The sequence below is a fragment of the Delphinus delphis genome, chromosome 20 (assembly GCF_949987515.2).
Source record: "Delphinus delphis chromosome 20, mDelDel1.2, whole genome shotgun sequence".
NCBI lineage: Eukaryota > Metazoa > Chordata > Mammalia > Artiodactyla > Delphinidae > Delphinus > Delphinus delphis.
In genome coordinates, this window is record NC_082702.1 from 14,442,129 (window position 1) to 14,461,255 (window position 19,127).

Consider the following 19,127-nt stretch of genomic DNA (forward strand, 5'->3'; position numbering starts at 1 on the left):
AATCTATTTTCCTAAATAACTCCTTCACCTTCTAGTGTTTCTTCTCATTCTTTTTCCTTATCTGTTTGTCAAAATGCCCAATCATATATGAGAATTGTATAAGCCACTCTATATGAAAATGAGTTTCAGTTAAGTCTTTTCCTATCTATTATAAAAGTTTCATTTCTCCCAGAACACAAAAAAAGTGAATGTTTTTATATTTTCTTTCAGACTGTGAATCAATGTTGAGACCAAGAATTATTTCTGAAAAAGGATATTTATGGAATAGAATCATCCTGATGGGAGATAATGGAAAGACTTATAAAAAACAGCATTGAGTGTTCAAGTTTCAGAGGTGATTGGGAATGTAAAAGCCAGTTTGAGAGAAAACAGGAATCTCAGGAAGGACATTTCAGTCAAATGATATTTACTCCTGAAGACATACCCACTTTCAATATCCAGCATCAGAGAATTCATACTGATGAGAAACTCCTTGAATGTAAGGAATGTGGGAAGGATTTTAGTTTTGTATCAGTCCTTATTCGACATCAGCGAATTCATACTGGTGAGAAACCTTATGAATGTAAAGAATGTGGCAAGGCCTTTGGTAGTGGTGCAAACCTTGCTTACCATCAAAGAATTCATACGGGTGAAAAACCTTATGAATGTAATGAATGTGGGAAGGCCTTTGGTAGTGGCTCAAACCTTACTCACCATCAGCGAATTCACACTGGTGAGAAACCATATGAATGTAAGGAATGCGGGAAAGCCTTTAGTTTTGGATCAGGCCTTATTCGACATCAGATAATTCACAGTGGTGAAAAGCCTTATGAGTGTAAGGAATGTGGGAAGTCCTTTAGTTTTGAATCAGCCCTTACTCGGCATCACAGAATTCACACAGGTGAGAAACCTTATGAATGTAAGGATTGTGGGAAAGCCTTTGGCAGTGGTTCAAACCTTACTCAGCATCGAAGAATTCATACTGGTGAGAAACCTTATGAATGTAAAGCATGTGGAATGGCCTTTAGTAGTGGTTCAGCTCTTACGCGGCATCAAAGAATTCATACTGGTGAGAAACCATATATATGTAACAAATGTGGGAAGGCTTTTAGTTTTGGATCAGCCCTTACTCGACATCAAAGAATTCATACCGGTGAGAAACCTTATGTGTGTAAGGAATGTGGGAAGGCTTTCAATAGTGGCTCGGATCTCACTCAACATCAGAGAATTCACACTGGTGAGAAACCCTATGAGTGTAAGGAATGTGAGAAAGCCTTTAGAAGTGGTTCAAAACTTATTCAACATCAAAGAATGCACACTGGTGAGAAACCCTATGAGTGTAAGGAATGTGGGAAGGCCTTTAGTAGTGGTTCAGACCTCACTCAACATCAGAGAATTCATACTGGTGAGAAACCCTATGAATGTAAGGAATGTGGGAAGGCTTTTGCTAGTGGCTCAAAACTTATTCAACACCAGCTAATTCACACAGGTGAAAAACCCTATGAATGTAAAGAATGTAGAAAGTCCTTTAGTAGTGGTTCAGCCCTTAATAGGCACCAGAGGATACACACTGGTCAGAAACCCTATGAATGTAAGGAATGTGGGAAGACTTTTGGTACTGGCTTGAGCCGTACTCAACATCAGAGAATACAGACTGGTGAGAAACTTTATGAATGTAAGGGCTGTGGGAAGGCTTTGGAGAGGGGTTCAGAAATTCAGCAACATAAGAAAAGTCATGCTGGTAAGAAGCTCTGTGAATGAGAAACTCTATAAATTGGAACTACATAATTAAGGAACCATACAATAAAGAGAATTCATACTAGTGAGAGTCCCTACAAATGTAATTAAGATACATATACTTATACTTTACCAGTTAGTCAGTCTGAGAAAATTCATACAGAAAATAAACACTCTGAATAAAATATTTGAATATTTTTATCTAAATTCATTACTTTCAGAAAATTCATACTTGTGAATATTATAAGTTGAAAAACTTTTTATTGTATATTGCATTTATTTTAAGCATCGAAATTTATTTGGGGGCTAACCCTGCTACTTTCTTTTTAATGTTCTTAATTTTTTGTGAAGTATACAGAATTACTGATGCATTTTAAAATTATTTTAAATTATTGAGGGTCTAATTTACCCTTTTTCCCCTCCCCCATTTCTCATACTAACACCATTTATTTAATAACCATATCTATTTTTATATATTTTTATTGCATGTTTGATGGTAAGTTTATTTTTATACATATAAAGCTTCGATATCAGGTCAGTCTTTGTTTTTAAAATTTGCATATCTGTCTATGTATCTGTGTGTCACCCTGTTTGTGTTAAGTTACTGTTACTTTTACATATCCTTTAGTATCTTATGGATATGTACCTTTTGGAAGATTGTTTTATTTTCCTTCTAGAAACTTATACTATTCTTTTTGCAGAACAATTTTCCTCCACAAAAATGTAGATATGAGTAAAAAAGAAAATAGCTACAGTTATCTGTAATCTTACCAGTCATAGACAATCACTGTCAAATTTTTGGAGCAAATCCTATAAGATTACATTTGGCATTGCTTTTGAGAGAAAGTGTGATTATGCTATAACCAGCCTTTAATATTCTTTGTCTGTGAATATATTGTTACTAGTCCATTGGCTTAAAAGTATTTACCTGTTTTTATCAAACCCCCATTTTGTCAAATACTGAAATTTTTGCCATTATAAAGAGTTACCTTGTTGGCCCCTTTTGAGTGTGTCTGCTTTATTTATTTGTTGTCCATTTTAGAGATAATATGTGGCTCTCTTCTGCTTTTACTGATTTATACATTATAGGTAAAATTGTACTTCCCTTTGACTAACATCCCGACCTTAGTTACTTCCCCAGCATAACCAACTTACTTATTCTTCCAGATCCTTTTGTATGCATATATGATGTGTTTATGGTAATGTGGGCCTAATTAGTGTACTTCAGAGGTTGGTTATGGGGATTCTACAGTTGTGCCCATCACATAATAAATACTTGGTTAGTTTAGCCATCATCATTGTTATCTTCTCAGTCTTTGTTATTTATGGAAAAACTTTTAACTGTGATCTATACCTTATTCAACATCAAAGACATTATCATGGAAAAAAGACATCTATGTAAGTGAATATAGGAAAAGTTATTTAACATTTATTCCTTATTGAACAAGGAATAATTCATCTTAAAGAAAAATAAAGACTGTAAACTGTAAGAAGGAAAAATACCTCATGAAACTTAATGCTTCTAAAACTTAAAAAATAGAATAGATCCTTCATAAAGATCTGAACACTGAAGAATAACATCAGCCTCATGGTGGCATAAGATGCCCATCAATTTTGCACACACATCCCCTTTTAACAACTAAAACTTGGCATACATCCACAACTTGCCTCTGTGGGTGTTGTGGGATCCAACACTGTATACCAATGGACCTGGGAGGAGTCTCAACAACCTGTGTATCAAGTAATAGGGGACAGTCCTTGGTATGGGCTGTTAAACAAGCAGGAGTCTGTGAACCAGCCCTAGTCCCTCTTGGCTGCAATTAAGGTAAACCTGGAGACTGCTGATTTGAGCAGACACCCACAGATGAGAGAGCCTTTTAGAAGTCCAGGTTTCCTGAGGAGAGATTCCAGCACTCTGTTGAAGCAGTAAAAAGAAAGTTTGAATGCATTGGAAAGAGTAAGATGAACTTTGCCAGCACTCAGGGCTGCATCTGAACAGAGCAAGGGAAGCAACTGCTGGTGTCTGCCTGGGCAGCACATTGGAGACAGCTCAGACCTCTGTCTATAGCTGACATGGGCTGAGCGCCCATGCAGGCCCCCCCCCCTTGCTTCAGTGCCCCCGACCTGGGGCAAGGGGCCTGGTGCTGGGAGAGGGGAAAGCACACACCTAAAGAAAACAGAGCCAGCTTGGGCCTGACCCTCAGGACTTCTGCTCCAACAACTTGGAATCAGACCCTGCCCCCAATGGGGCAGTGACAGCTACTGAGCAGAGAAGTCCCACCTCACTCCTAGCTCCAGCTCTAGCCCCTCCATCTCCAGCCCCACCTCCCACCAAAGTGATAGCTGCCAGCGCACACTGAGGAAAGATGTGATTGTGTCCACAACAAATCCAGCTCTCCCACCAAAGGCACTGGGCACCTGCAGTCTGTATAGGAACACTCCCACATAAGAACATCCCTTTAGGACTGCAATAGGTAACTTTCATCTAAGTTTACAGAGGCAGAGAAAGTTAAGCAAAATGAAAAGTCAGAGGGACTTCCCTGGCAGTCCAGTGGTTAAGACTCCATGCTTCCACTGCAGGGGTCATGGGTTAGATCCCTGGTCAGGGAACTAAGATCCCACATGCCATGTGGCGCAGCCAAAAAAAAAAGAGAGAGAAAAAGTCAGAGGGATTGGTCTCAACTGAAAGAGCAAAAGAAAGCTCCTGAAAAAATAATGAAACAGAAATAATTAACCAGATAAAGAATTCAAAGCACTGGAAATAAGAATGTTAACTGAATTAGGGAAAAGAATAGATGAACACAGTGAGAATTTTAACAAGGAACTGAAAATACTTTAAAAAAACAGAATTGAAGAATTAAGTAGCTGAAATAAACACACTAGAAGGAAGAAATAGCGACTAAATGACAAAGAAGAATGCATAAGGGATCTGGAAGATAGACTAATGAAAATCACCCAATTGGAACAGCAAAAGTGTCTACAGCTATACCATCCTGAATGTGCCTGATCTCAGAAGCTAAGCAGGGTCAGACCTGGTTAGTACTTGGATGAGAGACTGCCTGGAAATACTGGGTGCTGTAGGCTTAAAAAAACACACACACAGCAAAAGAAAAAGAAAAATTAAAAAATGATAACCTTTATGTGATCTTTTAAAAAAATATTTATTTATTTATTTATGGCTGCGCTGTGTCTTTGTTGCTGCGCACAGGCCTTCTCTAATTGCAGCAAGAGGGGGCTAGTCTTCACTATGGTGTGCAGGCTTCTCATCACAGTGGCTTCTCTTGTGGAGCACAGGCTCTAGGCACGCAGGCTTCAGTAGTTGTGGTGTGCAGGCTTCAGTAGTTGTGGCACATGGGCTCAGTACTTGTGGCACGCAGGCTCTAGAGTGCAGGCTCAGTAGTTGTGGTGCACGGGCTTAGTTGCTCCGTGGCATGTGGGATCTTCCTGGACCAGGGCTCGAACCCGTGTCCCCTGCATTGGCAGGCGAATTCTTAACCACCATGCCACCAGGGAAGTCCCCATTTATGTGATTTTTGGGATAACATTAAGCATACCAACATTTGAATTATACAGGTCCCAGAAGAAGGGAGAGAGATGGGGATTGAACATGTATTTGAGGGGCTTCCCTGGTCGCGCAGTTGTTAAGAATCCGCCTGCCAATGCAGGGGACATGGGTTTGAGCCCTTGTCCAGGATGATGCCACATGCCACGGAGCAGCTAGGCCCATGCGTCACAACTACTGAGCCTGCGCTCTAGAGCCCACGAGCCACAACTACTGAGTGCACGTGCCACAAGTACTGAAGCCCGCATGTCTAGAGCCTGTGCTCTGCAGCAAGAGAAGCCACCTCAATGAGAAGCCCGTGCACCACAATGAAGAGTAGCCCCTGCTCGCCGCAACTAGAGAAAGCCCACATGTGGCAACAAAGACCCAACACAGCTGAAAATAAATAAATAAACTTTTTAAAAAAATAAATAAAAATTTTAAAAAAGAAAGAAAATATATTTGAGGAAATTATGGCTGAAAATTTCCCCAACTTGAAGAAACATATCCAAGTAAAGGAAACACAGAGGGTCTCAAGATGAACCCAAACAGGCCCACATAAAGGCATAAAATTAAAATAATAAAAGTTAAAGACAGAGGGACTTCCCTGGCAATACAGTGGTTAAGACCCTGTGCTTCCACTGCAGGGGGCATGGGTTCGATCACTGATCAGGGAACTAAGATCCCACATGCCTTGGGTCATGGCCAAAAACAAACAAACAAACAAAGGCTAAAGACAGGATTCTGAAGGGAGCAAGAGAAAAACAAGAGTCATGTATAAGGGAATCCACATAAGGCTAGCAGCCAATTTTTCTGCAGAAGTTTTGTAGATCTACAGGGAGTGGCATAACATATTCAAAGTGCTGAAAGGGAAAAACCTGCAACCTAGTATACTCTACCCAGCAAGATTATCATTTAGAATTGAAGGAGAGATAAAGAACTTCTCAGAAAAGCAAAAAGTAAGAGTTCATCAATACTAAATCTACCATAAAAGAAATGTTAGAAGGTCTTCTCTAAGTGGAAAAGAAGTAAGAATCTATAGGAAAGGGGAAATCCCACTAGGAAAAGCAAATATATAGTAAGGACTGAGGATCAACTACTTAACTAAGCCAAAATGAAGATTAAAAGACAAAAAGTTGTTAAAGCAAATATAACTACAATAAACACTTAAGAGATAAACCTGGAGATGTTAAATATGACATTAAAAATACAAAATGGGGTGCTTTCCTGGTGGCGCAGTGGTTGAGAGTTCACCTGCTGATGCAGGGGACATGGGTTCGTGCCCTGGTCCGGGAAGATCCCACATGCCATGGAGCGGCTGGGCCTGTGAGCCATGGCTGCTGAGCCTGCGCTCCGGAACGGGAGAGGCCACAGCAGTGAGAGGTCCACGTATCGCAAAAAAAAAAAAAAAAAAGAATACAAAATGGGGACTTCTCTGGTGGCTCAGTGGATAAGGCTCTGCACTCCCAATGCAGGGGGTCCAGGTTCGATCCCTGGTCAGGGAACAAGGTCCCACATGCATGCTGCAACTAAGAGCTCGCATGCCACAACTAAGGAACTCGTGTGCCACAACTAAGGAGCTGGCAAGCTACCAGTAAGGACCCCCACCTGCCACAACTAAGGAGCCCACCTGCTGCAACTGAGGAGCTGGTGAGCCGCAACTAAGGAACCCACAAGCCACAACTAAGACCCAATGCAACCAAATAAATAAATATATATATATATATATATATTTTTTTTTTTTTAAAAATACAAAATGTGGGTAGGGGAGTAAAAAGTGTAGATCTTTTAGAATGTGTTTGAATTTAAATGACTCAGTTTAAAACAAGCAGATATAGTTATAGGTCAACATATATGAACCCTATGGTAAGCACAAATCAAAAACCTACAACAGATACACAAAAACTAAAAAGAAAGTAACACAAGCATACTACTAAATAAAATCATCAAATCACAAGAGAAGTAACAAAATGAAGAAATGAACAGAGAACTACAAAAACAACCAGAAAACAAGTAATAAAATGGCAATAAGTACATACGTATCAATAATTACCTTAAATGTCAATGAACTAAATGTTCCAATCAAAAGACAGGGTGGCTGATTGGATAAAAAACAAGACCCATCTATATGCTGCCTACAAGAGACTCATTTCAGAGCTAAACACACACACACAGACTGAACGTGAGGGGTTGGGAAAAGATATTTCATGCAAACGGAAATGACAAGAAAGTGGGAGCAGCAATTCTCATAACACAAAAAACACTTTAAAACAAAGTCTATACCAAAAGACAAATAAGAGCATTATATAATGATAAAGGGATCAATCAGAAGAGCATATTACACTCGTTAACATATATGTCCCCAATACAGGAGCACCTAAATATATAAAGCAAACACGAACAGACAGAAAGGGAGAAACTGGTAATAATATAATAATAGTAGCAGACTTTAACACCCCACTTACATCAATGGGCAGATCATCCAGACAGAAAATCAATAGGGAAGCAGTGGTCTTAAATGACACAATAGACCAGTTGGACTTAATAGATACCTACAGGACATTACATCCAAAATCCACAGAATACACATTCTTTTCAAGTGCACATGTAACATTCTCCAAGATAGATCTCATGATGAGCCACAAAACAAGTCTCAATAAATTTAAGAGGATAGAAATTATATCAAGCATTTTCTCTGACCACAACAGTATAAAACTAGAAATCAACAGAAAAATGGGAAAAGAACAAATATGTAGAGACTAAACAACATGCTACCATAAAACCAATGGATCAATGAAGAAATCAAAGAGGAAATTAGATAATACCTCAAGACAAATGAAAATGGAAACACAAGTCTCCAAAATCTATGGGATGCAGCAAAAGCAGTTCTAAGAAGGATGTTTATAGTGTTACAGGTCTTCCTCAAGAAATAAGAAAAATCTCAAATAATCAACCTAACCAACTATCTAAAGGAATTAGAAAAGGAACAAACAAACCCCAAAGTGAGCAGAAAGAAGGAAATAATAAAGACCAGAGGAGAAATAGATAAAATAGAAACAACACAACAACAACAAAATAATAGAAAAGATCAATGAAACCAAGAGGTGGCTTTTTAACAAGCTAAACAAAATTGATAAACCTTTAGCAAGGCTCACCAAGAAGAGAGAGGACCTAAATAAATAAGACATGAAAGAGGAAAAATAGCAATTGATACCTCACAAAGAAACAAAAAAATCATAAGAGAATACTACAAAGAATTATATGCCAACAAATTGGACAACATAGAAGCAACAAATTTCTAAAAACACAAACCTGCCAAGGCTGAATCAAGAAGAAACAGACAATTTGATCAAATTGATCACTTGTAGTGAAATTGAATTGTAATAATAAAACTCCCAGTAAACAGAAGTCTAGGACCAGACAATTTCACAGGGGAAATCTACAAAACTTGTAAAGAAGAGCTAATATACCTATCCTCCTCAAACTATTCAAAAAAATTGAAGAGGATGGAACACTCTCAAATTCATTCTATGAGGCCATCATTACCCTGACACTGAAATCAAACAAAGACACTACAGAAAAAGAAAATTACAGGCCAATATCTTTGATGAATATAGATGCAAAAATCCTCAATAAAATATTAGCAAACTGAATCCAACAGTATATAAAAAGGATCATAACACCATGATCAAGTGGGATTTATTCCAGAAATGCAAGGCTGGTTCAGTATTCACAAATCAATCAATATGATACACCACATTAACAAAAGGATTGTGTCAGTAGATGCAGAGAAACTGTTAGACAAAATTCACATTCACTCATGATAAAAACACTCACCAAAGTTGGTATAGAGGGAACCTATCTCAATAAAGGCCATTTAGCACAAGCCCACAGCTAACATCATACTCAACAGTGAAAGGCTGGAAGATTTCCCTCTAAATTCAGGAACAAGACAAGGAGGCATATTCTCATCACTTCTATTTAACATAGTATTGGATGTCCTAGTCATAGCAGTCAGACAAGGAAAAGAAATAAAAGGCATTCACATTGGAAGGAAAGAGGTAAAACTGTCACTATTTGCAGATGACATACTTTGGGTATGTAGAAAACTCTAAAGTCTCCACCAAACTTTAAACTTCAAGTATTGTCATGTAGTTTCAGCCCTATTCCCAAAAGGCACTTACCCTCAACTAATGGCATTTGCTCCCATATTTCCAATTATTTTCACGTTGTAACTTATGAAGGAATTGAATATATATTTGAATATATATTTTTCTTTCTGCACCATTTTCATCACCAATTTTTCAACCTTATTGGGGTTCCTTGTTATCTTATAAGCTTTAAAATAAATAACACACATACAAACTGCCTTAAGGCAAAATACAGGGTAAGCATGACAGTGTGTTGAAACAGTACATATGCATAACATTCCAAAGAGTGCTGGACAACACTCTCTCTTCACTCTTCTCAACTGCCAAAGTATGCAACAGAATAGTTGAAGTTCATCCAAATGTCACAACATTGTAAATGTGTTCCATATGATGTTCTCTAACTGAAAATGGTTGTATAGAATAAATTGATGTTTGACTTTGCCTAAAACCATACAATGTTCTCATATCAGTTCTTATAATGTATTTATTTAGTGTGTTTTGGAGTAAAAGTCACTATTTTGAAAGAAGAAAAGCATCATTGTAGAAAAAGTGCTTTAACTTTTGGAAGCTTTTGAAGCAAAAAGTTATTACTAAATAGTCATCTTGTGAGATGTTTGTATAAATTTTCATTTTTATCTGAAGTTAATTTTCTGGGTGTATTTTTTAATTTTTATTTTTTGCCTAGCTTTCTAGTAAGTATTGTTCAAAATGTAACAATGTTCCTAATATAATATTAATATTTATATATAATATATTAATAGCATTTTATATTTATGTTAATATATATTATGTGTTATATATTATTATTTTTTAAAATTTTTTAATTGAAGCATAGTTGTTTTACAATGTTGTGTTAGTTTCTTTTTCTTTTTTTGGTTGCGTTGGGTCTTTGTTGCTGCGCGCGGGCTTTCTCTAGTTGCAGTGAGCAGGGGCTACTCTTTGTTGCAGTGTGTGGGCTTCTCATTGTGGTGGCTTCTCTTGTTGCAGAGCATGGGCTCTAGGCACATGGGCTTCAGTAGTTGTGGCACACGGGTCAGTAGTTGTGGCTTGCAGGCTCTAGAGTGCAGGCTCAGTAGTTGTGGCACACAGGCTTAGTTGCTCCACAGCATGTGAGATCTTCCTGGACCAGGGCTTGAACCCGTGTCCCCTGCATTGGCAGGCAGATTCTTAACCATTGCACCATCAGGGAAGTCCCTATGTTATATATTATTAATATGTAATATATATTAATAGCAATTTTCACATAGTCAAACATTATTTCCTGGAGAGTCTCTCATGGTCTTCCATGTGCCCACTGCTTCCATCTGGACAGATTTTTCTTTACCTCTGTTTCCTAGCTGTTGTCCTAGTTTTCCTGGTTTATATTTACACTGAGACCTTCTCTTGCCCCTCTGCCATGTTGCTTTTTTCCCCCCGATTCCTTGTGTAACTCTTTGCTCTTTTAGTACTTGATCTTAATATAACACAAACTCTACTACTCTCTTAGAAAAAAGAAGTCCACAGAAAAGGCTGAAAGAAAGTATTTCCCTCCCAAAGCCATTCAGTAAAGACTGGAGGAAGAGACTCCTTCAGATGTGAACATGAGGTAAGACTTCAAGGAACACACACAAAAAATCAAGGAAACATGATACCAACAAAGGAATACAATAATCTTCCAGTAACCATCCCCAAAGAAATGGAGATCTGCAATTTGCCTGATAAAGAATTCAAAATATTTAGGAAGTTTGGTGAGAAAAAAGAAAACACAGAAACACAATTCAATGAAATAAAAAAACAATGTACAAAAAGTTTAACAAAGAGATAGAAATCATAAAAAAGAACCAAACAAATTTTCGAGCTGAAGCAAGCAATGAATGAAATGAAAAATGCAATAGGGAGCATCAATAGCAGACTTAATCCAACAGAAGAATGAATCTGTGAGGTCATAGATAGGTCATTTGAAATAACTCAGAGGGGAACAAAGAAAAAAGAATGAAAAAAAGTGAAGAAAATATAAGGTCTGAAACCATAAAACTATTAGAAGAAACTATTAGAAAAAAATCATAGGGAATAGCTTCTTGACACTGGTCTGGGCAATGATTTTTTGGATATGACACCAAAAGCACAGACAACAAAAACAAAAATAAACAAGTGGGACTACACTTAACTAAAAAGCTTTTGCACAGCAGTGGAAACAGTCATCAAAATGAAAAGGCAACATACAGAATGAGAGAAGATATTTGCAAACCACATGTCTGATAAAGCTATTAATATCCATGATATATAAAGATTTATACAACTCAATAGCAAAAACAAACAAAAAGTGAATAACCTCATTAAAAAATGGGGAAAGGACCTGATTAGACGTTTTTCCAAAGAAGATATATTAATGGCCATCCGGTACATAAAAGGGCTCAACATCACCAATCATTAGGGAAAAGCAAATCAAAACCACATTGAGATATCACCTCATACCTGTTAGGATGGCTTCTATCAAAAAGATAACATAGCACAGGGAACTCTACTCAATACTCTGTAATGACCTATATGGGAAAAGAATCTAAGAAAATGTGGATATATGTATAACTGATTCACGTAGCTGTACAGCAAGAACTAACACAACATTGTAAATCAACTCTACTCCAATAAAAGTTAGTTTAAAAAAATGCAACAGGGACTTACCTTGTGGTCCAGTGGGTAAGACTCTGCACTCCCAATGCAGGGGGCCAGGGTTCGATCCTTGGTTGGGGAGCTAGATCCCGCATGTGTATCACAACTAAGAGTCCACATGCCACAAATTAAGAAGCCCATGTGCCACAACTACGACCTAGGGCAGCCTAAAAAAAATAATAAATATTTTTTAAAAAGACAAAAGTTAAGTGTTGGTGAGAATGTGAAGAAAAGGAAATTGTTGTACACTGTTATTTGGAATGAAAATTGGTAAAGCCTTTATGGAATACAGTATGGAGATTCCTCAAAAAATTAAAAATAGAACTATTATATAATCCAACAGTCCCATTTCTGGGTATATATACAAAGGAAACAAAATCAGTATCTTGAAAAGTTATCTGCACTCCCATGTTCATTTTTATTGCAGCATTATTCACAGTAAGATATGGAAACAACCTAAGTGTACATTGATGGATGAACAGATAAAATGGATATGAGATATTCGTCACTCACTGGGACCTTCTCTTGCCACTCTGCTGTGTTGATTTTTTTTTCTTTTTCTATTGATAGATAGTTAGATATACATACATATAATGGAATATTATTCAGCTATGAGAAGGAAGGAAATTCTGCCATTTGCAACAACATGGATGTATCTAGAGTACATTATGCCAAGTGAAATTGGCCAAAGACAAATACTATATGGTTTAATTTATGTGTATATCTAAAAAAAAAAGAAAAGGCCCAACTCATAGAAGCAGAATAGAATGGTGTGGTTATTAGGGGCTGGAGGGTGGAGGAGATAGGGATATGCTGGTGAAAGGGTACAAGCCTTCATTTATAAGATGCTCTGGGAATCTAATGTACATTGTGGTGACTATACTGTACTTGAAATTTTCTAAGAGAGTAGACCTTAAGTATTCTCACCCCCCCACCCCCAAAAAAAGAGAGGTAAGTATTTGAGGCAATGGATATGTTAAATAACCTTGTTGTGGTAATCATTTCACAAAGTATACGTATGTCAAATCATCACTTTGTATATTTTAAATATGTACAATTTATTTGTCAATTATATCTCATTAAAGCTGAAAAATCTGTTTTAAATAAAAGGAAAAACAATAAAAGAGGAAAAAGAAAGAAAAAGCGTTCATAGGAGATACATATTTGAGCCATTGCTTATCTAGAAATGTCCTATACAACCTTCGCATTAGTGTGAATTTTGGCTGGATAAGTAACTCTAGTCAAGAACTCATTTCTCTCTTATTATTGAAAAATTCATCACATTTTTTTTGTTTATTTTCTTTTGTTCGCTTGTTTTTTCATTTCAGGGTACTATTGAGCAGGCCATTGTGTTTCTGTTTCCTGGTGCCTTCATGTGACCTGTTTTCTGATTGTTGAAAATGTTTGGGTCTTCTTTATATTCCTATTATAGTAAAATTTTATCCTTTGATACCCTGCCAAGGGGCTACCAGTTATTTATAACTTGAGTTTTCAGGGGAGAGGAGGAAGCAGGAGGGTACTCCTCTTTATTGAGAATATACTATATGCCTGTTGGCTTTTTAATTGCGATATTTGTCTTAAATGAATTTAGTATACTTTTAAATTAGAAAGGATCTCGGAATCCTCACTGTGCACAGGAGCTTTTGTCTGAAAGAACTGGGTTGTGTGAGACCTGCTCACTGATTAACACTAACTCTCTATTCTTCACTCACATCACAGGCATTGACCCCAACCTGTTTGCTCTCCATTTCTCTTCTTTCCTGTAAAATTCTCCTGTACTTCCTCTACTTTTATCTTTTTTTGGTCTTTCCTTCCATCTTGAAATCATTTATTTTCATTATACAAGTTTTCATTTCAGGAATTTGTGATATTCAAGGATGTGTCCATAGACTTCTCTCAGGAGGAGTAAGAATGCCTGGACTCAACTCAAAGGAATTTGTACAGATATGTAATGTTGGAGAATTATAGCAACCTGGTCTCAGTCGGTAAGCACAACTATCTCCAAAAAGTCTTAGTTTTCCCTCTGGATTATGTGCTTCCCCCAAGAAGAATTTTTCAATGCTTTTCATATATCCTATGCATTTCTTCTCCCTATTCCTAAAGAAATGGCTTGAGCTTTGCAGAGTCTGGGAAGCATCGTTGGGCCTAAGGCCAAAGTTCCATCTTCTGTGCTTTTTGTGGCCCTTGCAATAGTGACATCCTCCTTTATTTGCTGATCACAGGACAGGATTTGAGTGCTGGAACATCTACAACATAAAAATCTTTCTTCTCTCATGAGTAGGACTTTCCATTCCCAAGCCAGAAGTGATCTCTTTATTGGAGCAAGGGAAGGAGCCTTGGGGTGTTTTTGACAGTGAGCTGACAAGGGGCCTGTATCTAGGTAAGCGACTGATGGTCATGCAAGAGGAGAGGAGTGCAGGATGTAACTTAGTTGTTCAATGAGGAGACCATGTCTTTGAGATATTTTGGGAAATATCCCCTCAGAGGTCCACAACTATATAGAAAAGTAAACCTCACTATGAGCTTCCATATGCCCACACCTCCACCTCCAAGATAACCCTATCTCTGCTTCTTTTCTCTCATTTTTCCCTCCTATTCATAGCAGGTGATTCTGATGACAAGCTTCTACCTTTATTTGGGATCTTATTCCTTCTTATTGGTTCACTCTCTTTTATCTTTTGGGTTATGTATGTGTCACTCCCTTGGAACGTTTTGGTATTTAGTATATTTAGTTTTTGGATTATTTATGTATTCATTCTTTCAGCCAACACTCCCTTATATTCTATGTGTGGAGGATATTTTTCTAGGAGACATAGAGGTTATAAAATAATATGAACTATTAAGAAATGTATAGCCTGAGGATTGGGAAAGTATCCTTTCAAATCATTCAAAAAGTACAATTAATTGTAAGAGGAGTTCACGTATTGCAACCAGAAGAAATAGCTAAGATTGAAATGTGGAAAAGCCTCACAGAGCTATAATAGTTGGAGCCTTGGGAGTGATTGCACTCACCTTGGTAGAGAGTTTTGGGTGTAAAGGTTATGTACTTGTAATGGGAAGGCAAAGACTGCAGACGAGAAAAGACTGAGGTAAAGGTTGATGATCAAGCAATCGCATTAATGCATGCAATCAACATAACAGGGTGGGAGTGAAGGATGATTTAAGGCAGAGGGCACAGTAACTACAAAAGTCCTGAGGCAGGCAGGCTCATTGTGTATGAGAAGCACCAAGGGCTAATCTGTCTAAGACAGAGTAAACAAGGAAAGGAGTATGAGATGTGATCAGAGAGGTGTATGTTGGAAAGAGTCAGTTTATGGTGACCTTGTAAATTGTGGTTGAACTTTTTCTGAGTAAAATGGGACATAAATAGAATATTTTAAGTGGAGGCTGTTCCTTTCTGAAGTCAGCAGCTCTTGGAAGGTTTCTGATTACGACTATTTGTTGGTCAACAGTTATGTTGACGTAATGGTGACAGTTTGGGATAAACTGGCCAGGTGTTGGACAGGGATAAGAGTTGAGAGAGATTAATGGTCCCTCCCTCTACCCTCACCTCAAAAGGTCTAAGTGTTCTATACCCAATGATCAGGGTTGTTCCTCTTCTACAGCCATATGATCAGTCTCCAACCAGTCCCTGCAGCAATCACTTCATTCTTTTTCCAATATCCCCCATGTCTTATTCATACCATATGGCATAACTCATCCCTAGATGCCTCAGCAGTTTCTTACTATACCTGTGCTATCCTAGAACCTCCTCCACTCCTGTTGTGTGGACCATGCCAGCACCACCTTAAGAGTCATCAGCTCGTGGTGATCATTTTGTAATGTATAGTATATTGAATCACTATGTTGTGCACCAGTAACTAACATAGTGTTGTAGGTCTATTATACTTCAATGACAACAAAAAACAAACAAACAAACTCATAGAAAAAGAGATCAGATTTGTGGTCACCCCAGGCAGTGGGTAGGAGGAGGGGGAATTGGATGAAGGTCGTCAAGAGGTACAATCTTCCAGTTATAAGATAAATAAGGACTAGAGATGTAATATACAACATGATTAATATAATTAATACTGCTATATGTTACATACAAAAGTTGTTAAGGGAATAGATACTAAGAGTTTTCATCACAAGGAAAAATTAATTTTTTCTTTTTCTTTTGTATCTATATGAGATGATGGATGTTCACTGAACTTATTGTGGTAATCATTTCATGATGTATGTAAGTCAAATATTATGCTGTATACCTTAAACTTATACAGTACTGTATGTCAATTATAGCTCAATGAAACTGGAAGAAAGAAAAGTTAGATGAGGGAAGGGATGGGACAAGGGGAACCCTGAAGGAGTCTAGCTTGCCCCTGCCCCGATGTGAGGAGCAGAGTTACAACTGGTCTCAGCACACAATTTTGCCCCAGCCAAGGGCCCAAGTCCAAAAAACAGGAAGGGCTGAGAAGCTGTGGGAGACAGTTAGTACTGACTGCTGGACATTTACTTCATGTCAGATTTCACGTTATCCTCACAAGCACTCTTAGAGAAAGGTGCTATTAGTCTATTTAAAAATAAAAACTTAGGGAGGGAGAAATGCGGAGGTAATAGTAAAATGGTTCAAGTTTCAGATATACAAGATAAGTAAGTCCTAGAGTTTACTGTACAGCCTAGGGCCTATAGTTAATAATATTATATTGTATACTTGAGCATTTGCCAGGAGGGAAGATCTGACAGTTTGTGTTCTTATCACACAAAAAATAATAATAAATAAAGAGGGTGGGAGGAGACTTTTGGAGGTGATGGATATGTTTATGGCATTGATTCTGGTGATCATGATCATGATATGTACTTATCTCCAAACTCATCAAATTAATGCATTATCAGTTTTTTTGTATTATATCAATCGTACTTAATAAAGTGGATTTTTTTGGGGGGGTTAAATATTTATTTGGCTGCACTGGGTCTTAGTTGCGGCATGCAGGATCTTCGTTGTGGCACACAGGAACTTCATTGCGGCATGCGGGCTCTTTTAGTTGTAGCATGCAGGCTCTTAGTTGCGGTGTGCAGGATCTAGTTCCCTGACCAGGGATTGCACCTGGGTCCCCTGCATTGGGAGTGTGGAGTCTTAACCACTGGACCACCAGGGAAGTCCCAATAAAGTGGGTTTTTTTGTTTTTTAAAGATATTAATGTAGGCAGAGCACAGGCTCTGAACTCAAGAGAGAACTGGTTTTGAATCTCAGTCCTTGCCTTAGCTAACATGAATAAAATTTAAAATTCCTCCACTTTGAGGATTTTGGGGGGTTACAAAACATAGAATTTGGGCAAGCATATAGGTGATAAAAGGTGATAAACATTATTTTTCCCCTCAAAAATAAAACAAAAATTTAAAACATCACCTCATATTCATGATCATTATCATCAATATCCATAATTGCTAAATTCAGCAAGTACAGCCAGGAGACAAAAGAAGTACTAGGTTAGAGTTTCCCAGCCCCCTTTTCTCCAGGGGTATGTGTGGAAGGCAAAAAGGTAGAGTGAGAAGTTAATTATGTGGATTGGGTTTCTGACAGCAGTCTGGGCCTCTTCCATCCTCTCCAACCTCATAGTTAAACATTCTATTTACATGGAAGGTAACATTTTGGGAGAATTGCCACATTTAGTGCCCAAACTGCCTGTCTTAATTATGTGCTCCACTGGGAGCTGTCTCAGTTGTCCAATTATCTTTTCAGTTTCTCCATCTTTCCATTTTCCATCTTTCAATGGCACCTGCTGCCTGCATATGATACAGGGCATGAAAGGTCCAGTGAATATCCCACGTAGCTGCCTGTTGCAGCATATGTTTTGGTTATAAGGTGGCACTATTGTCTGATTGGATATGTTCAGGGAATCCAAGTAGATAACAATGTAACACATCTATGGCTTAGACGACCATACTATTCCATCTAAGAGTCCTTGCAAAGTATGGCCCCCATCTGCTGTGTGGACAGGTTGGCAGTGCTATACACTGAAAGGGTGTCTATTGCAGTCAATTCCCACCAGTACCTTTGGGTGGAACAGAGAGAGCCTATATGGTCTATTTTCCAGGACTGGCCAGGTCTGGTACCCCTGGCTGTGTGTCCAAGAGTTCTCTTTGCTACTCAACTGCATAGCTGACAGTCTAGGCATGTTTGCTGGGCTTTCCTGACCTCTTATGTTGGAATCGCTATATCTCATTTTGGGGCTTAGTCCTGAATTATAGATGGATTATCTATACACGTGTGTTTGTGAATCCAGGTGGCCATGGCCCTTACCTGGGTCCTTATCTGATGATCTGATAGATTCCATTCCAATAAATTTCTGTTGTTTTAATCCACCTAGTTTGTGGCACTTTGTTGTAGTAGCCCTAGGAAACTAATATACTGGTTGACAGTGTCAGAAATGTGCTGTGTCCAAAACCCAAGGGGATGTCATTGCCTAGTGGACACATTTTTTGCTATAGGCTCCAGTCTGCGTATTGTCAGTTGCTGACACTTGGTCCTCATAAAACCCTTTTCAATGGGCATCCACATGGTTACAACCAAGGGATGTGGGTCTTGTGCAATCTCTTGCCATAATACTTCATCCTCACAGAGGCGGAAACTTAATTATCCAGTTGTCCCACCGCCAGGTACAACACCACATCGCCAGTGCATTGGCTCCTGCCCATGAGTCAGTGAAAATGTAACAAGGTACATTTTGAGGGGTATTTTCCAGGGGAAGCATCACAGCCTGCAGTTCCTCCCATTAAGCAGAGTTCTCTTTTCCATGCACAACTTTAAGCATTTTTCTTTGAGGCTGCACAGCAGCAGTGGTCTAGTACATCCCATCTGTTTTTAACTTAGCTGATATGTTCATGAACCAGGCCCAGGAATACTCAGGAATCTTAGTGTATTGAAGCTCCCTAGAAGCTCAAGGTGCTGGAACAGACACTGCATCTGACATAACTGCATCTGGAGAATGACTAGTCACTTATTCATGTAGATGTGAAATGCCATGAATGACCAGTTTGCTTCTTTTCTGGATATTCCACTTCCACTTAATAATGAATGCTGTTGTACAATA

At 38.3% G+C, this 19,127-nt stretch overlaps 2 protein-coding genes across 2 annotated transcripts in view; one reads left to right on the plus strand and one right to left on the minus strand.

Moving 5' to 3' along the window:
* LOC132416132 (zinc finger protein 790) overlaps positions 1-19,127 on the minus strand; it is a 78,202-nt gene that overhangs the window by 55,001 nt on the left and 4,074 nt on the right. The window lies entirely within an intron of this gene.
* The window catches only part of LOC132416119 (zinc finger protein 420), a 97,214-nt gene that overhangs the window by 13,549 nt on the left and 64,538 nt on the right, over positions 1-19,127 (plus strand). Inside the window, exon 3 of the mRNA XM_059999366.1 lies at positions 211-2,715. Within this exon, the coding sequence (XP_059855349.1) occupies positions 289-1,740 (1,452 nt within the window). The 5' untranslated portion in view covers positions 211-288 and the 3' untranslated portion in view covers positions 1,741-2,715. Of the gene's footprint in view, positions 1-210 lie in introns of the transcript that reaches the window.